This window comes from Microcaecilia unicolor, chromosome 1 (genome assembly GCF_901765095.1).
Source record: "Microcaecilia unicolor chromosome 1, aMicUni1.1, whole genome shotgun sequence".
Taxonomy (NCBI): Eukaryota; Metazoa; Chordata; class Amphibia; order Gymnophiona; family Siphonopidae; genus Microcaecilia; species Microcaecilia unicolor.
In genome coordinates, this window is record NC_044031.1 from 634,503,295 (window position 1) to 634,524,299 (window position 21,005).

Genomic DNA, 21,005 nt, shown 5'->3' on the forward strand with positions numbered 1-21,005 from the left:
CACAAGTGTAACAGGTGGGGGGGGGATGGGCCTGGGTCCGTCTGCCTGAAGTGCACTGCACCCACTAAAACTGCTCCAGGGACCTGCATACTGCTGTCAGGGAGCTGGGTATGACATTTGAGGCTGGCAAAAAAAAAAAATTTAAGTTTTCTTTTTAGGGTGGGAGGGGGTTGGTGACCACTGGGGGAGTAAGGGGAGGTCATCCCCGATTCCCTCCGGTGGTCATCTGGGCAGTTCGGGCACCGTTTTTGAAGCTTGGTCGGAAGAAAAAATGGACCAAGTAAAGTCATCCAAGTGCTCGTCAGGGATGCCCTTCTTTTTTCCATTATCGGCCAAGGACGCCCATTTCTTAATCAAGCTCAAGTCCTGCCTTCGCTACGGTGTCGATACGCCCCCATGAACTTTGGTCGTCCCCATGACGGAAAGCAGTTGAGGACGCCCAAAATCGGCTTTCGATTATGCCGATTTGGGTGACCCTGAGAGAAGGACGCCCATCTCCCGATTTGTGTTGAAAGATGGGCGCCCTTCTCTTTCAAAAATAAGCCTGTTGCTGACCTGAACATATATATGTTCATATATGATATGATACAGACGTTCAAACATTTAAAAGACATAAATTCACAGACAAATCTTTTCCAGAGATGGAAAGGTGGTAGAACTAGAGGACAAGAACTGAGGTTGAAAGGGGGCTGACTCAGGAATAATGTCATGTCAGGAAGTATTTATTCACTGAACGGGTGGTAGGTACCTGAAATGCCCTCCCACAGGAAGTGGTAGAGATGAAAACAGCAACGGAATTAAAAAATGCGTGGGATAAACACAAAGGAATCCTGATTAGAAGGAATGGATCCAAAGAAGCTTAGTGGAGATTAGGAAGCAACACCACTAATTGGGAAGCAAAGCCAGTGCTGGGCAGGGCCGTGCCAATGCGGTAAGCGAGGCAAGCGTGGCAGGGGGGCGCCCTCCTCTGGGGGGCGCCCTGCCGCGCCATGCTTGCCTCGCCCTCCCGCTCCCATGTCCCAACTGCCCGCCCTCTTCTCCCCCCAACAAAATCTCTTTTAAATTTACCTCCGTCCGGCTGGCAGGGCAGCGAAGGCGCAGCATCAGTGAAGGAGGCGGCGCTCCCGACGTCTCTACTAGTCTTCCCTTCGCTCAATGTCCCGCCTTCTTCTGATGTCATTTTCTTGACATCAGAAGAAGGCGGGACATTGAGCGAAGGGAAAACTAGTAGAGACGTCGGGAGCGCCGCCTCCTTCACTGACGCTGCGCCTTCGCTGCCCTGCCAGCCGGACGGAGGTAAATTTAAGAGAGATTTTGTTGGGGGGAGAAGAGGGCGGGCAGTTGGGACATGGGAGCGGGAGGGCAGGGGACAGAGGACAGCGATCATCTTCACGGGGGGGAGGGGGCGCGCACTCCAGCCGCTTGTCTGCGGGGGGGGGGCGGCACCCGATCCCCTGCGGGGGGGGGGGGCGCCACCCGATCCCTTGCAGGGGGGCGCCACAGACCCTTGGCACGGCCCTGGTGCTGGGCAAGACTTCTAAAGTCTGTTGTGCCCTGATTGTTGCTGAATAGTTTTGCATGGGCTGCAGTGGAGCTTTTTATGGGCTTCAACAACTTCAGAAATTTAGAACAAGGGCAATGCCAGGCAGACTTCTATGGTCTATGCTCTGAAAATGGCAAGGACAAATCGAGATCAGGTATCCATATGAAGTATCGCATCATAAATTCATTACATATGGTATCTAGTTGGACAGACTGGATGAACCATACAGGTCTTTATCTGCTGTCATCTATTATGTTACTATGAGGTGTATTTTCAAAGCACTTAAACTTACAATGTTATGTGGAGGGGCATTTTCGATATGACGTCTAAGTCCACCTTTGGACATTTTGCACAAAATTTACAAAACCCGAACAGGAAAGAAGGCATAGGCGCCCGGTATAAGAGGCTTGGAGAGGCTAAGTATCCCCCTGCTGTGCTCTGAGGGGTTTAAATTGTTGATTCACCTCCATCCTCACAGCAGGAGCTGCAGTGAAAGCCCTCTAACCTTGTGTAAATTGTTTATGGTTTGTTTACCTTACTGCTGGGAGAGCAAGGGGGGTTGGCTGGAGGTGTCTTGGGTTGCCAGGGAGATATTTAACGAGGATGACTTCCTGACCTGCACTGAGGACAGATAGCAGCAGAATCGGATACTCGGCCAGCATGATCAGAAAAAGTCACCAGACAACAAAGGTAGAAAAGATCATTTTATTTTCATTATAGTGTTTGGAATATGTCCACTTTGAGAATCAGGTGTTCAACATTAAACGTTTATATTTATTTACTTATTTATGGCATTTTATCCCACATTAAACATGAATTAGGGTGTTTTGTGGCACTACATGAGAATTGTGATGATATGATCCCTTGTTTCATATTGTTGACGGTCTGCATTTTCTGTATGGGTGGTATATTGGTGTATTAGGTCTGCCCAGTGTAATATTTATGGTACAGTAAGGTTCTGAGTGTGTTTTTGCACAAAGTTGTGCATAGTGTTTTGCAGTTGAGCGATTGTGGTTAGAATATGCTTTGAACAACCACTTTATTCTTTGACATATGATACATATCTAATATCTAAATTTAATAAAAGGTATTAATTGTGACTTTTATTTTTATTTTTTTTTCTGTGTGTTATCAGACAATTATGGATTTAAGCTCCACCCCTGGCCCCACCCCTAACCCCTCCCCCTTTAGCCTCCCCAAACAGTTGGGCCAACGTCCGCCTATGAAAGAAGGTCATTATCGAAAAACATCTATCTTTTTTTTTTTTTTTCAAAAATAACATTTCAAACAAGATTTTTTGCTTTGGACTTTTTGTTTTTGTTGGTTCATTTTTTAAAAAGAAAATGAATAAGATCAAAATGTATAAAATCAAGCCATTGGGATGTAGGAGGAGCCAGCATTTTAAGCAGACTGGTCCCTCAGATACCCCAGGAGAGCAATGAGGCACCCTAGAAGGCACTTCTGTGCAGTTCATAAAAATACTCACAGGTGCACATCTCACCTTTGCTCCCTTATCTTGTCCCCTGAGCCCTCCAAAACCCACCCAAAACCTACTGCCTCCTACTGTACACCACTACAATAGTCCTTATGGGTAAAGGGGGCACCTATATGTGGGTACAGTAGGGTTTGGTGACTTTGGGAGGGGGTCTCAGTTTCCAGCACAAGTGTGACAGGGAGATAGGGACCCATGTCCCCCACTCCATAGTGCACTGCACTGACCACTACGCCACGCCAGGGACCTGCGTGCTGCTCTAATAGACCTGGTTATAACATCTGAGGCAGTGACGATCCTAGGTTGGCTGCCACCCGGGGCAGATCGCCGATGCACACCCCCCCCCCCCCCCCCCCCCGGGTGCATTCTTGGCTGCAGGGAGCAACCTGTTCCGGGACAGAGGGAGCAGGGAACCAGCAGAGCCGACAGGTGCACGGCTGCTCTCTGCAGCCCTCCAGCGGCGTGCACCCGGGGCGGACCGCCCCGCCCTTGGTACGCCGCTGATCTGAGGCTGTCATAGAGGCTGGTGAGTCATATTTTTATTCACATTTTGGGGGTTGGGATTTGAGGGTGAGATGGGGTCAGTGACCACTGGGGATCATCTCTGATTCCCTCCAGCAGTTATCTGGTCATTTAAGGCATCTTTTTGTGCCTTTTTCATTATAAAAGCAGGTCTAGCTCAAAACGTCTTAGTTTTAGTTTTGTTTTGTCCCATTGTGGCTGAAAAACATCTAAGTTTTAGGAATGCCCAAATCCCGCCCTAAACACGCCCCTGACATGCCCCCTTGAGATTTGGACGCACTGTAGATGAACAGTATAGAAAAACGTCTGAAAATAGCTTTTGAAAATACTTGTTTGGGCGTTTTGTGAGAAAAACATACAAATGCTGCTTTACACCACTTTTTAGACATTTTTTTTCTTTCAAAAATGAACCCCTTAGTAATCTATGGAACTTTGTAAACCTAAGTGCTTTGAAAATGAGCCCCTGTGTTGAGGTCACATTAAATTTCATTTGCTGTTTGGATCCAATATCATAAGGTCATCTTGCAATTTTTCATAATCCTCTTATGGTTTAACAGCTTTGAATAACTTTGTGTCATCAGCAAATTTGATCACTCCACTTGTTACTCCTGTTTCCAAGTCATTTATAAATATTTTAAAAAGCGGCAGTTCCAGCACAGACCCCAGGGAACCCCAGTATCTACCCTTCTCCATTAAGAATACTAACCATTTAACTGTATTATCTGTTTCTAACATTTAACCAGTTCTTAATCCACAATAGGATATTACCTCCTATCCCATTACTTTCTTATTTTCTCAGGAGTCATTCATGAGGTTCTTTGTCAAATGCTTTCTGAGAATCTCTACTAACAATTCCTTTATGGTTCATACTGCAAATGAGTTTGCTGGATGGACAAACACACAGGATCTCTGTGAGGAGTAGAAGGGATTATAGAGTTGATGTGAATAAGTACACTAGATAAGCTGTTTGGCTTTTATCTGCCATCGTAAGTACATAAGTACATATGTATTGCCATACTGGGACAGACCGAAGGTCCATCAAGCCCAGCATCCTGTTTCCAACAGTGGCCAATCCAGGTCACAAGTACCTGGCAAGATCCCAAAACAGTACAATACATTTTATGCTGCATATCCTAGAAATATGACTACAAACCTTTAGTAGAGTTTTGCAATGCAGGATTGCTGCGTTAATTGTAACTATATCTCTTAACAGGGGAAGTCTCATATAATCACCAGGGAATTATATCAACCATTTATCTTGGTATACCCTTTTGGTGATGGATGTAATCATTGACTGACCCCCCTCCTGCCTTGATACTGGTTTTTTACTTTTTATATTATTTTACAAATATAAATAAAATAATATAAAAAGTAAAAAACCAGTATTAACTGCAATCCTGCAGCGCAAAACTCTACTATTGTAAGGTTTGTAGTCATACATTTGGCAGTAGAGTACAGCCATATTAGTGTGACAGTATCCTAGAAATAAGCAGTGGATCTTCCACAAGTCAATTTTAATAATGGTCTATGGACTTTTCCTTTAGGAAGTCAGCCAAACCTTTATTAAACCTCGCTAAGCTAACTGCTTTTACTACATTCTCTGGCAATGAATTCCAGAGTTTAATTACATACTGAGTGAAGAAATATTTTCTCAGATTTGTTTTAAATTTACTACTTTGTAGCTTCATTGCTTGCCCCCTAGTCTTAGTATTTTTGGAAAGAGTAAACAAGTGATTCACATCTACCCATTCCATTCCACTCATGTTATAGACCTCTATCATAATCTTCCCTCAGCCATCTTTTCTCCAAGCTGAAGAGCCCTGGCCGCTTTAGCTTTCCTCATATCCCATGGCAGTGCTTCTTGGCGCGCGGTAGGCACACATAAGAAAATAATCACTGCCATAGTGGGACAGACTAAAGGTCCATCAAGCCCAGTAACCTGTTTCCAACTGCAGTTCCTACAGATAGCAAGGGGGCATGTTGTGGGTGTATTTGTATAGAATGTATAGAATGTTTGTACGTTTGGGAAGCTTGCCAGGTGCCCTTGGCCTGGATTGGCCGCTGTCGTGGACAGGATGCTGGGCTCGATGGACCCTTGGTCTTTTCCCATTGTGGCATTACTTATGTACTTATATTTTGGGCATTAGTAGGAAGTACCCAAAATTAGGAAGTCCAATATCAATAATCAAACAGGAAGAAACATCCAAGTCTAAAAAGAAGGACATTTTTAATTAGCTCTGTTTCAGTTACATCCAGGTCACAAGTGCCTGGCAAGATCCCAGAACAATAAAACAGATTTTATTCTGCTTATCCTGGAATATGCAGTGGATTTTCCCAAGTCCATCTTAATAATGGCATATGGACTTTTCTTTTAGAAAATTACGCAAAACTTTTTTAAACCCCACAATGCTAACTGCTTTTATCACATTCTCTGGCAACGAATTCCAGAGTTTAATTACTCATTGAGTGAAGAAATATTTTCTCCAATTAGTTTTAAATTTACTACTTAGCAACTTCTTTGCATGCGCCCCAGTCCTAGTATTTTTGGAAAGCATAAACAAGAGATTTACATCTACCTGTTCTACTCCACTCAGTAGTTTATAAACCTCTATCATATCTCCCCTCAGCCATCTCTTCTCCGAGCTGAAGAGCCCTAGCCGCTTTAGCCTTTCCTCATAGGGAACTCATCCCATCCCCTTTATCATTTTTGTCACCCTTCTCTGTCCCTTTTCTAATTCCACTATATCTTTTTTGAGATGTGGTTACCAGAACTGCACACAGTATTCAAGATGTGGTCGCACCATGGAGCGATACAAAAGCATTATAACATCCTCAGTTTTGTTTTCCATTCCTTTCCTAATAATTCCTAACATTCCATTTGCTTTTTTAGCCACCCAGGGCCGGTCCTAGGGTCTCTGGCGCCCCCGCCCCCCCCCCCCCCCCCAGCATCTCCTTTCTCTCTTCTCCCACCTTGCCCCTGTCCAACGATTCTCCTTGGCCCCCATCCCCCGTTGACCTTGGTGCTTTAAATCTTTAATTTACCTCCGTTCCAGCAGCCGCGTCATTTGAAAGCCCTGCCCCGTCTCTAGCCTTCCCTCATTTCGTGAGTTCATTCTGCAGTCCCGCCCTCGAAGAAATGACATCAGAAGGTGGGACTGCGGAACGAACTCACGAAGAGAGGGAAGGCTAGAGACGGGGCAGGGCTTTCAAATGACGCGGCTGCTGGAACTGAGGTAAATTAAAGATTTAAAGCACCAAGGGTGGCGTGGTATGGTGGCGCAGCGCCGCAACGGCACCCTTGAAGACAGGCGTCCCCCTGCGGCACTTACCCCGCTTACCGGGTTTGACCAGCCCTGTAGCCACCACTGCACATTAAGAAGAGGGTTTCAACGTATCATCAACGACTACACCTTTTCCTGGGCGGTGACTCCCAATGTGGAACCTTGCATCATGTAACTGTGGTTTAGGTTCCTCTTTCCCACTTGCATCACTTTGCACTTTGCATGCTAGTGCCTACCGCGGCTTAGGAAAAAGGACCCTAAGGAGTACATTTAGAACAAACAATTTGCTCACTCAATGTGTAATTAAGCACTTGAATTCATTGGCAGAAAATGTGGTAAAACTGGTTAGCATACATTTAAATGTTCCATAACAATGCAAAGAATTCAAACACAAATGCATCTGCAAGATGATTCTTTCTGTTGGAAGATACTTTTTGCTCCCGCGAAACAATGGCTTCAACGTGTAGGAGAAACTACGAGGCTCATTTTCAAAGCACCTGGACGTCTCAAAATGGTTAAAAAAAAAGTCCATCTGCCCAAAACGTCCAAATTGTGATTTTGGAACGACAGCATTTGGATGCAGTTCCTCCAAATAACGAAGGGGCATGTTGTGGGTGCATTTTGGGCGTTAATAGGAAGTGCCCAAAAATTAGGAAGTCCAATACTAATAATCAAATGAGAAGAAACGTCCAAGGATGCTTTTATTTAGTCCAGGGTACAAAAAGGTGCTCTAATTGAGCAGTTGACCACTGGATAGATTAAGCTATAACCCCTCATGAGTCCCCCAATGCTTACTGTCCTCCTTCCTTCCCCAAAAGTGAAACCGGAAGGGTATACTACGCTCTATGACAGCATCAGGTATTATGGGTATTCTGAACAAAGCAGAAAGCAGGTCTGAGGAATAGCCTACTGGTCAGTGTAAACCAGAGGACCCAGGCTCAATTCCCATTTCAGCTCTTTTTTTTCCCCCTTTAAAATGTGAGCCTGCCAGAAACAAACCTATACCTACTGTACCTAAATGTTTATGGTACTTGCAAGCTGAAGGCTATTGAGGTGATGTAAAGTCAAGTAGGAGTAGCCTAGTGGTTAGGATGGTGGACTTTGGTCCTGAGGAACTGAGTTCAATTCCCACTTCAGGCACAGGCAGCTCCTTGTGACTCTGGGCAAGTCACTTAACCCTCCATTGCCTCATGTAAGCTGCATTGAGCCTGCCATGAGTGGGAAAGTGTGGGGTACAAATGTAAAAAAAAAAAAAAAAAGTACAGTAGGTATTTCCCTGTTCCTGGAGAGGTCAGCATTTAAAATAAAAGAGTTGTAGTGGTGTATGAACCTGGGTGCCCTGGCTCTATCTACAAGGATGTCTGTGTGGCCATTTCTGTTAAAATGCTGCCACACAGATGTCCTTGTCCCTGGATTTTTGGCGTTCATAATTTGGACATTTCAGTTTGTAAAATTGCTGTTCATTTTGCACATTCTCACATATTTTCTGTTTGGAAATAGCTATGAGATTTTTTTTTTTTTTGGACATTGTAAGCCCACAGGAGTGCTGTCAAGTGTGCAGCGGCCCTCTAGTGGCTCCTGCCCGGCCTCACCAGCTCTTTGCTTCAGGGAACAACCTTGAAACAAGACTCTGATGTAACTCCGGTGACTCTGGCCTCTATGTTTGGGCCTCCTCTTTCCCTCAGGGTGACCTCTTCATTAACCTCCAGTCCTGGACCTGCCTCCCTGCTGTATCTCCTGGTAACCGACCCCTTTACCAGTTCTTCTGGTGGGGCCCCCTGGTCACCCATCTCTGGAATATAGCCAGGATTCCACTGCTTTCAGAAATATGCAAATTAGCTGAGTAGATGTAAATTCAATTTATTAGAACGATGCTTCAGTCTTGTGGGAACCTTTCTTTCCAACTATTATTCGTTTACTACAAATTCACTCCCTGAGCCCATTTACTGTGGGACACCTGGGTCTCAGGGTATAACAGCCACCACCCCTGGATAGGACTTTCTTCACTCACATTGGCCTTAAAGTCCTATCCTCCACCCCACGGCTGTTTGTTCATTTTAAACAATTCACGGTTCCAACATCAATACTTTGGGGTCTTCCCTTACCCCAGGACTTCCAGCCTGCCTCAGTTTCTCACACACAGTTCAACCATCTGTACTTTGGGGACTTCTTACCCCAGGGTTTTCAGCCTGCTTCCCTCCCTCTAGGACATCTCCTAGGTTATGTTTCAGGTCTCCATTTCTTCTCCTTCGGGCCAAACTCCCTCCTCTACTGAGAGGAAGCTATTTATGAGGTGTCCAATAAACCTCCCCACCTCTTGGGGCCTCGCTCCTCTGGTTCCAGAAAGATCTTGGTCTAGAAGTCTCTTCTCCCTCCCCCAGCTATCTCCCTGGAGCTCCCTCTACTGGCCCATGCAAGTCAATACTCAGCTAGATCCCTGGAGCTCCCTCTAGTGACCAGAGTGGGCATTTTCCCAGTTTTCAGTGGGAGAGCGCCCTCTGGCAGCCTCCTCAAGTAAGGGCAGACACTGTGTTTATCACAAAATTATGAGCAGGACATCCTAATTTTGACCGGACGTCCTTTCATAAATGCCCATTCATGTCATTTGACAAATTAACTGCAAATTTAAAAGATAAATATAATTGGTATCTACAAGTTTGGCAACCCATGGACATACAGTGGAACCCTGTACAGTGTAGTAAATTTAAAACAAATCAGAGAAAATTTTTCTTCACCCAACGTGTAATTAAACTCTGGAATTCGTTGCCGGAGAAAGTGGTGAAGGCGGTTAGCTTAGCAGAGTTTAAAAAGGGGTTGGATGGTTTCCTAAAGGACAAGTCCATAAACCGCTACTAAACGGACTTGGAAAAATCCAAAATTCCAGGAATAACATGTATAGAATGTTTGTACGTTTGGGAAACTTGCCAGGTGCCCTTGGCCTGGATTGGCCGCTGTCGTGGACAGGATGCTGGGCTCGATGGACCCTTGGTCTTTTCCCAGTATGGCATTACTTATGTACTTATGTAACGTGATATTTGGGATTGATAAAATCTTGTTGCGTTAAATGCGGGGTCGAGTTATATTGGGGTCAACTGAAAATGAAAACATATGAAGCAAAAATTGATCTGTTGCTACAAACCTAGGCATATACACTGCTGAACTACTGTATATATACAACATTGCAGAGTGGCACCAGGCGCGGACAAAGCCATGTGGCAGATTCTAGAATGGCACTTGGAGCCGAATAAATCCACCTTTATAATGAGTCCACTGGGAGCAGGAAAACCGCGTGGATAATAAGCTGAAAAAAGCCGTGTTTATAAAGAGTTCACCGGAAGCAGGAAAAGCCGTGTGGATAATGAACACACAGACAGAGCCAACCCCAGCGTAGCAGGCCATTGGCAGGAAAAGTTTTCAAGCAGGGAAGGGGGGGGCTCCACCCCAGCGTAGCAGGCCATTGGCAGGAAAGGAAATGTCAGTAAAAAAAAAAGGGAGCCAATACATGATCGCATTACAAATGGGTTCACGTTATAGCGGGGCGCTTTATAACGAGGTTGCACTGTATTCCTAAAAAAGCGAGTAAAGATTTATTCTTTTATTTTTGTTAACGATCCCTTTTTCTACTCCTATAGATACTATGCTATGTGATCACAACAGAATGTTTTACTAAGCAGTGGCAAAAAATGGCCAGGTCTTTGTCATACGCTAAGGCCACTTTTTCTGTGGTGAATTTTTCCATTTTCCGAATTAATTACCATGCGCTAATTTTGCCATTAGCACATAAGCACTTACCCTATTTGGAGGGGTTAAGGGCTCAAGTGCTAATCTTGAGCATAGGAGCCGACTCTGTGGGTGCTTGAGCACCCCCAATATTGAGAAAATACCTTGTAAGTGTCCAGAGAGGGGTTATTTCTACTGGGCTTAGCACCCCCAATAATTCTGAACAGTTGTCACCTATGATCCTGAGTTAACTGATTTCATGCTGTCACACTCGCTCTTCGCCCCCCCCAGTGAAAAAATTAAACATCTCTCTGACCTCATGTGAACCCTTTTTTTAACTTATTCACCTTGGTCCCCTTTTACCAAGCTGCTGCAAAATATTTTACACATGTGCCCAGGCCCCTTTTACCGCAGCTGGTAAAAGGGAAGTCTCACTTTCCTACGGGAAATGGCCGGGTGGCCATTTAGAGGGGGGGGGGGGGCGGGAAGAGCCCTTACTGCCACCCATTGAGGTGGCAGTAAGAGCTCCTGCATTAATCCAGCAGTGACCGGGCAGCGCACAGCACTGCCCAATTACTGCCGGTTACACTCCAGCGCTACAAAACCTTTTTGTAGCACCGGAAATGACGGTACGCTAGGGGTGGGAAGTACTGCCGGGCTGCTGCGGTAGCCTGGCGGTTCTTCCTGTATAGTGAGCGGTAAGCCCGCATTGGGCTTACCACCACTTAGTAAAAAGAGCCCCTTATTCTCTAAATCCTCTTACTCTCTTTCCTATCTATATGTTAACCATCCTCTCTGACCTCATGTGCAACTTTCTTTAAATTAGTCACCTTATTTTCTAACTCCTCTTACTCTCTTATCTATCTATAAGTTCCATCTGTGCTTATACCCTACACTGTCAATTAAAATGTTCTATTATGTATTGTCAAACTAAGGTATACATATAAAGTATCGCATACCATGTAAAATGAGTTTATCTTGTTGGGCAGACTGGATGGACCGTACAGGTCTTTATCTGCCGTCATTTACTATGTTACTATGGCATTGTAGGTAGTATACACTGCCATACTTTAATTGTCTGTTACTCATGTTTGATTTATTCTTGCTGTACACCGCCTTGAGTGAATTCCTTCAAAACGGCGGTAACTAATCCTAAAAAATAAATAATGCAGGATTTGCACATGCAGATTTCAAATTTACTGCAGGATGCCTCCGCACATCCTTCAGTAAGCCTTTTTAATCTGCAGTAAGCACATATTGCAGTAAGGAGTGAAGTGCATCAGAAATTGATCCTGGTGAACTGGGTTCAGTTTCCACTGCAGCTCCTTGTGACTCAACCCTCCATTGCCACCGGTATAAAATAAGTACCTTTATATAATATGTAAATTGCTTTGATTGTAAATACAGAAAAGCAGTATATCAAGTCCCACCCCCTTACTAACACTTACCTTAGAATAGTAAATGGAGCCCTTAGTCTTTGTACATTTATCATTCATTTTATTTGATTATATTTGTATGTCATTCTCTAGTCAATGTGATATTTCTATTGCATGATTCTTCTTGTTTATGCTGGTTCAATAAAGTATTTGAAAAAAAAGTGGTTAACATAACCGGTTTTAAAAAAAAGGCTTGGACAAGTTCCTAAAAGAAAAGTCCATTAACCATTTTTAAGGTGGACTTGGGAAAATCCATAGATTATCCCTGGTATAAGCAGCATGAAATCTACTTCACTCTTTTGGGATCCTGACCTGGATTGGCCACTGTTGGAAACAGGATGCTTGGCTTAATTAATCTTTGTCTTGTTCCAGTAAAGTGATGCTCATGCAGATATGAAAGGGTCAGAGGGGGGAAAATATTTTGTGTCAGTTTCCGCAATTCCGAATCCAGCAATTCATAGGCCAACCTACAATGGCATGTCTAGGGCAAAGAAGAGGAGTGTAAAATGATCATAAAATGGTGACCGGTAGGAATTTGTGTTATAAGACAACTGTGGAGTATACTGTTGATCTATAATAAGCAAACTTTTGGAAGCCTCTCATTTGAAATTTTTTCACTGTTCATGTACTATGGCACCATCTGCTGACTGGTATTTGGTATTACATTAAAGGGCAAGCTAGGCCACTCTGTAACGTTTCACATAGTTTAAATTCACTTTAACGCACATGCACAGATTCTTCCATTTTTTGCGGCAATTTGAAGTAATGATTTCCTAGCAGCAGGACTCCAGGATTCTTCGCATTCAGAGGTATTTTTATTATTTCATTTTATCCTGAGATTCTTATGCTCAATGGTCCTACTTAAGTTATTCACACCTCTCACTCACTCACTTCTTATGTTTCTTATAGTGGTTTTATCTCCAGACTTCAGAGTGGTACAGTCTCTGAGCAGCGGTAAGAGATTTCAGACACTGAGTATATATGTCACACATCACTTCCTTATTACTTTTTGTTTTGGCATGTCTCATTACCAAGTAAAGTATGACACTCCCTTATTATTTCTTGTTTTGGCATTTCTCCTCACCGAGTAAAGCACGCCATTCTGTTTGCATTGTTTATTAAGTTCTTCGACCTTTATTACACATCACTCTTAGTGGTATATTATCAGCAGTTTTGTTCATGATGCTGGTATTAAGTACACTTTTTTCGCACACCATCTTTTTTTAATCTTTATGTAAATTCTTTTTATATCATGGTCATGAGATGACATTTTTACTTTTATATTTTTATATTGATTCTAGCTCTGTTTTTACTTTGATGAACCTACGTTCTTACACATCAATATTCAACAGCATTGTGGTAAGCAGAGCGGTGCTCTCTATTTCACCTTGTCAGCATCAATGTATGTTACGTTTTATGTTTCAATACTGCTGAACTGCACTACAAAACATTCTTTATGTTATCATATAATTTGAGAATTCGCTAAATGTTATTTTATTCATTTACATATTTTATATATTATTTTTTATATTTTTTGCACTGATTTGTTATTTTTTTTTATATGTAACTGTTTTATATTTTATTTACTTAGATTGAATATATATGCTTTTTTACTAGACCCCTGATGCAGGCGCTTGGTCGCTGGAACACAGACCATGTCGGGTCCACCTAATAAAGAGCTTCCTTTGTCCTGTTCCTGAAGGTCCACTTGTGCTTCTTGCTTTGTTTTGCTTTTTGACTGTACTCAAAACTCTCTCTTTTCTGCATTAACTACTAGACAATCAGAGTTTAGGAGGAGTGGCCTAGTGGTTAGGGTGATGGACTTTGGTCCTGAGGAACTGAGTTCAATTCCCACTTCAGGCACAGGCAGCTCCTTGTGACTCTGGGCAAGTCACTTAACCCTCCATTGCCCCATGTAAGCTGCATTGAGCCTGCCATGAGTGGGAAAGCGTGGGGTACAAATATAACAAAAAAAAATAGTATGGACTGAATATTGGCCAGTGCCCGGTTAACTTCTGGTTCAGCAGACATTTGGGAGTCATGCATGTCCTGGCATTGAGTATCTGGGGTTAGGTCAGCCTGCAACTGGAAGTAGCTTGCAAGGTGCTTACTACTGTGGGCTAAATATCCCACCCCACCCCCTATATAGTGTTTACAGATGTTTCCTCACTTTGTATCTGCAGAACTTGCTTCCAGTTGATGGCATCAGTGTTTGTCAAGATGTCTTGCAAATTATCTGGGTCTTTGGTGAACAGGAAATAGCTGTTTTTGTAGTTGTCCAGATCATCTGTCATTTCCTGTGTGAAGAAGGATCATTATTAAAGAAAGCATAAGAAAAGATATTTATGGGGACATTTAGGGCCTATTCACTATGCTGCTCTACCATTAGCACAAATGATAAACTGCTGGTTTGGTGCAGGTGAAAACTCACACTAACAGGCTTATTTTCGAAAGAGAAGGACGCCCATCTTTCGACACAAATCTCACAGGGTCGCCCAAATCGGCATAATCGACTGCTTTCCGTCGTGGGAACGACCAAAGATCACAGGGACGTGTCGGAGGCGTAGCAAAGGCGGGACTGGGGCGCGCCTAACACATGGGCGTCCTCGACCGATAATGGAAAAAAGAAGTGTGTCCCTGACGAACATAAGTACATAAGTAATGCCACACTGGGAAAAGACCAAGGGTCCATCGAGCCAAGCATCCTGTCCACGACAGCGGCCAATCCAGGCCAAGGGCACCTGGCAAGCTTCCCAAATGTACAAACATTCTATACATGTCATTCCCGGAATTGGACAACTTTACCTGGTCCTTTTTTCTTACAAACAAGCCACAAAAATGTGCCCTAAATTACCAGATGACCACCGGAGCGAATCAGGAATGACCTCCCCTTACTCCCCCAGTGGTCACTAACCCCCTCCCACCCTCAAAAACAAATTAAAAAAATATTTTTCCAGTCTCTATGCCAGCCTCAATATCATACTCAGCTCCGGAACAGCAGTATGCAGGTCCCTGGAGCAGTTTTAGTGGGTGCAGTGCACTTCAGGCAGGCGGACCCAGGCCCATCTCCCCCCCCCCCCCACCTGTTACACTTGTGGTTGTAAATGTGAGCCCTTCAAAACCCACCAGAAACCCACTGTACCCACATGTAGGTGCCCCCCTTCACCTGTAAGGGCTATGGTAGTGGTGTACAGTTGTGGGGAGTGGGTTTGGGGGGCTCAGCACGCAAGGTAAGGGAGCTATGCACCTGGGAGCAATTTCTGAAGTCCACTGCAGTGCCCCCTAGGGTGCCCGGTTGGTGTCTTGGCATGTCAGGGGGACCAGTGCACTACGAATGCTGGCTCCTCCCATGACCAAATGGCCTGAATTTGGTCATTTCTGGAGATGGCCATCCTCAGTTTCGTGGAGGAGTGGCCTAGTGGTTAGGGTGGTGGACTTTGGTCCTGGGGAACTGAGGAACTGAGTTCGATTCCCGGCACAGGCAGCTCCGTGTGACTCTGGGCAAGTCACTTAACCCTCCATTGCCTGCCGCATTGAGCCTGCCATGAGTGGGAAAGCGCGGGGTACAAATGTAACTAAAATTAAAAAAAAATTATTGCCGAAAATCAGGGACGACCTTCTCTAAGGTCGACCTAAATTTCGTGATTTGGGCATCCCCAACTGTATTATCGAAATGGAAGATGGACACCCATCTTGTTTCGATAATACGGGTTTCCCCGCCCCTTCTTCACCGGGACGTCCTCAGGAAAACTTGGGCGCCCCTTTCGATTATGCCCCTCCACATTGTTACAGCACAGCCATGTTAAAATTCAGCTATGCCACTTAGATTCCCAGTCCCACTAGGTCCTTCTGCAACTACTCACAATCGCTCGTGATTTAATACCTTGAATAATTTTATGTAATAAGCAAATTTGATCACCTCACTTCTTTCTTCCTTTTCCAAATCATTTATAAATATGTTAATATAACTTTGTAATTACCTGAGGAGTCTCTCAAGTAGTGTCGTAGCCATAGAGGGGCCCAAAGAGGGGTCCATCCACTTATTTTGAAGCATACGCAGTATAGTAAGTCATTAATAAACATAGGCCCAATAAGCAGTGGTGCACCTTTGCTATTGCTGGAGGGGATCCCCAAGCCCACGAGCTGAAGTCCTCCTCCTCCACAATCCAACCATGCTCAGCAGTCAGTGGCAACATCCCCGAACTACCACTGTCACAATCATGCCATGCATGGAAGCACATGTAAAATATAAGAAATTATTAGGCCAAAAAATTTATCTGACTCCATTTAGAGTCCATTATCAATACAGTTTGGTTGGTATTAGTTCCTTCTTAGATAGTGCAATAATTTTTATTGTTTGTTTTTGATTTTGAAAGAAAGGAATTTGAGTTCTTAAGCTCCTTGAGCAGGGACTGTCCTTCTATGTTTGAATTGTACAGCGCTGCGTAACCCTGGTAGCGCTATAGAAATGTTAAATAGTAGTAGTAGTAGTAGTTCTTCAGGAAGTGAAAGAAGGGTGTGTGTTCATTGGAGCTCCATCTATTTGTTATTTTAGATGGAAGGTGATGGAAAGAAGCATGTTGAATGTGACTGGTCTATGAGGTCCCACTTCACCATGGAGGATGTGGACCTATTGGCCCACCAATTTCAGAGAGATGACCGACACATAAGAATATAAGAGTACCTTTACTGGGTCAGACCAATGGTCCATTTAGCCCAGTATCCTGTTTTCCAAACAGTGGCCAAGCCAGATCACAAGTACCTGGCAGAAACCCAAATCGTGGCAACACTCCATACTACAAATCCTAGGGCAAGCAGTTGCTTCCCATGTCTGTCTCAATAGAAGACTATGGACTGTTCCCCAGGAATTTGTCCAAACCTTTTTTAACCCCAGATGCGCTAACCACTGATACCACCTCCTCCGGCAAAGAGTTCCAGAGCTTAACTATTCGTTGAGTGAAAAAATATTTCCTCCTATTTGTTTTAAAAGTATTTCCACGTAACTTCCTCAAGTATCCCCTAGTCTTTCTACTTCTGGAACGAGTAAAAAATCGATTTACTTCTACTCATTCTACACCACTCAGGATTTTGTAGACCTCAATCATATCTCCCCATTGCCATCTCTTTTTCAAGCTGAAGAGCCCTAACCTCTTTAGCCTTTCCTCTTAGGAGAGGAGTTCCTGGCATTGCTTTTGCTGCAAATCAGTCAGAGAGCTTCCTATCCTATCTGAAGAAAAATGCAAGATACCTCCAACCCCACAAGAAATAGTGGCTGGAACAGGTGAGAATCACTGTGTCGCCCAATACAGGTAGGGTGCATTCATTGATATATTACATTTTTCAGTCTTGCACACTTCTGAATATTATGTGCCTCTGTCTTGCATCTCACATACTCATATGAGTCTGTAAGGGGTATAGCCCTGCCAGATGTGCGTATCACAGAGCTTGATTATGTTCTTATTTATAAAGGTGGACTTGGAAAATCCACAGCTTATTTCTAGGATAAGCAGAATAAAATCTGTTTTATTCTTTTGGGATCCTATCAGGTACTTGTGCCCTGGATTGGCCACTGTTGCAAACAGGATACTAACCTTGACGGACCATCAGTCTGTCCCAGTATGGCAATGCTTATGTTCTTTCTTGACCATGCTTGCAGCACAGGCTGGGGATGTCAAACCTGAATTCATTAGCTAGGAACACAGACTGTGACCCTGAACTAGCAAAGTTTACAGGGCATGCCACAACTCAGTCAACAGGATGAGAAGGGGAATCCCACCCCTTATCAGAATATCTGAGGCTGGCACAATCCAGAGAGTTATCAAGCTTTGATAAGGGACCACATATAAGGCCTTGGAATGGCACAGCTCTGCTCTCTTTCTCTTTGCTCCATCTCTGAGTTGCAGATGAGCTGCCACCAGATTGGATCCAGCTTTCATCATGAGAATGAAGACTCTAATGACATTGGCAGAGCAGGTATTTTAAGAGCTGTGGTCATATGGGATATCTTGTTGGTTTTCTCAGAATTTAAAGTGTGTGTTTAAATCAAGGACATTTCTTGGTTATGAAACGCATAAGTGTAGAAGCATTGGAAACTTTTCTTCTCTATACTATTATTCTGACTTGCTATGTAAATAAATCTTTCTCTATCTTAGTCTACTCTCAGTCTGTCATTCTCATGATCAACAAACAAGGGATGTAGATTCTGAACTAAATTCAGTGCGAACAACCCCTGGACTTGTTTTTCTTTATCTTCCCATAGTTTCTGTCATATCCTGCAGAGTAGTTTGAATCTGTGACATTTTTCATTCAAAATAGCTGTGACGCATATTAAGTGAGATATGTTCTGCCTCCTCAGACATAAGCATGGCTTGCTTGGCTTTGGCAGCCATCTTGTCTCCGATGCTCTTTGCTTTCTCCATAGTTGTCTTTTTCACTTTCAGTGACATACCCCAGGACCCCAGGATCTGTCTCTTCAGACCCTGGCCAGTACAGTAGGGGAGTAGAGTTAGCAGTTTGAGAAGTAAGTTTTTTTTTTGTTACATTTGTACCCCACGCTTTCCCACTCATGGCAGGCTCAATGTGGCTTACATGGGGCAATGGAGGGTTAAGTGACTTGCCCAGAGTCACAAGGAGCTGCCTGTGCCTGAAGTGGGAATCGAACTCAGTTCCTCAGGACCAAAGTCTACCACCCTAACCACTAGGCCACTCCTCCACAGTATAGAGGCAAGTTTAAATGATAATTGAATGAGGTAGGGAGGAAGCTCTGCCAGTTGAAGTCCACTCACCTTAGTGTGATCACATGACTCCCCTGGACTCATTACTTTTCAGATATTTTGAGCTGTCTTATATTTTGTTTAGCCTAGTGGCTGGTCTTCTCCTCTCCTTTGTTGCAGATGAGGAAGTTATTGGGATGGTTTCCTTGGCTATGTTCTCTAATGTCGTTATGGTATTGCTGGGGATGACATCCAAGTGTAACCCTCTGTTATATTGGAGCCCTGAGTGGGAAGAGTCCAGCATGGAAGGCATGAGTTCATCTCACACTTGAGAATGATCTGATTTGTGGAATCCCAGTGTGGGGTGGAGCTGATGACCTCGATGTATATGGAAGAACAGTGATGTAAGACTTGTCCTTGGCAGCCTGCATTAAGAAGAGTCATACCCCCGCCAAGTGACCAGTTGGGACGAAAGAGGGGTACCTGCTGAGCTAACCCTAGTAGTGGACATAGCATCAGGGTCATTACTGTCAAACTCCTGAGCCATTTAGAGGTGCCAACCTGTGATTGAGATTGGGGAGTCTCACTGCAAACTGGTAAATGCTTTCAGGGTAAACCCCTGAAAGACTTGGACAGTTAATGCTGTATCCAGATCTCTGTTTGTACTGGTACTACCTTGGAGCAAATGAGTGCAGGGTGTCATCTGGCTATAGGTCAGGCGTAAAGGCTTTGTACATGTGCATAGCCCAAGAAGGAAAGATTGCACGTTCTTGTGACTTTGTAAAATCAAGCCTGTGTTAACATCTTAATTCTGTGCCGAGGACTTCTGACAACCGATGCTGAGTTCCAGTTGTTAAATAAAGTTCGGTTGATTTCTTGCACTCTCCTGACTACTGCGTGATTCCTGTGTGAGAGCTGAAGGGGACCTGAAGTGAGTAGTGCACACCCAGTCTCTCGAACACCAAGATCAGCTCACAGAGTTGCACTCCTGAGTGTGAACCCGCTCGGTTGAGAGGAGCAGGTTACACTAGCCTCATGTACTTTCATGTGCAACGTAAGAATAGCCATACTGAGTCAAATCAAGGGTCCATCAAGTCCAGTATCCTGCTTCCAAGTACTTGGCAGAATCCAAATAAGTAGCAAGATTCCATGTTAATTACCTCCAGGGCCAAGCACTGGCTTTCCTCAGGTCTAACTTAATAAGGGTTTATGGATTTTTCTTCCAAGAATTTGTCCAGACCTTTTTTTTAGCCCAGCTACATTAACTGTTTATACCATATCCTCCAGCAACAAGTTGCAGAGCTTAATTATGCATTGAGTAAAAAGATATTTCCTCTTATTTGTTTTAAAAGTATTTCCATTCAATTCTATTGAGTGTCCCCTATGTCTCGTTCTCCAAAACAGGAACTAGGTTAGTGAGCCCTTGGGCCACTGCCGAGGAGCGGCAGTGGCAGGCAAAACCACCCCACACCAGGAACAAGACAGAACTCAGATAGAAACAGCAAGACTTCACCTGCACTAGCCACCCTTCCCCAGGAGTTGAGCCCCTGGCTGCAGGCAGCTGACAGGACTTACAGGACAGGACAGGAACTGGAAGCTGCAAGCAACCACTAAAACAGGGAACAAACACTGACAAACACGAGACAGAACTGAAAGCTGCCAAGCAGCCACTGAATAAGAAACACAGACAAACAGAAACTAAACCCAAAAGACAGACAAGGAACAAGTCTAGAAAACAAACAATAACCCTAAGCTAAACTACACACAGACTAACTAGCATCAGACAAGGAACTAGAATAAAAACCAAGCTAGGCAGATGTGCAACAAGCACCAACAAACCAGGGCCTTAGGCGATGCAAAGGCAAAGCAGAGAGTTTCCAAATGGCTAATAAGCCCAGCAGCAGCTGAGATTCACTGCAGCAATCACCAGGCAGCTACGGGTGCTGAGCAGGCTCAAACAAGACAAGCAAGTCTGGCAGGCCGGAAGATCCGGACTGGACTGGGCTGAAGTCTGGAACAGGAAACAGCACACAGACAATCCAATGCAGCCACCAGGCCTGGCCACCAGGGGGCGAGATGACTGCGAGCCTGAAACCAGGGCACGACCGTGACACCCTAGTCTTTGTACTTTTTGAAAGAGTAAAAAATAAATTTATGTTTACCTATTCAACTCCACTCAGAATTCTGTAGGCCTCTATCATATCCCCCTTCAGCCATCTCTTCTCCAAGCTAAGAGCCATAAACTCTTTAGACCTTTCTTCTATAAGAGCTGGTCCATCGACAATCATTTTGGTCACC

At 44.2% G+C, this 21,005-nt stretch overlaps 1 protein-coding gene across 2 annotated transcripts in view; it reads right to left on the reverse strand.

Moving 5' to 3' along the window:
- LOC115481765 (putative glycine N-acyltransferase-like protein 1B) overlaps positions 1-21,005 on the reverse strand; it is a 56,590-nt gene that overhangs the window by 13,854 nt on the left and 21,731 nt on the right. For both annotated transcript variants that reach the window (XR_003944001.1, XM_030221147.1), the window contains exon 4: positions 14,165-14,291. Coding sequence is in view for 1 of the 2 variants with exons in the window: in XM_030221147.1 (XP_030077007.1) it covers positions 14,165-14,291 (127 nt within the window). In the remaining variant the exon portion in view is untranslated. The remainder of the gene's footprint in view (positions 1-14,164; positions 14,292-21,005) is intronic.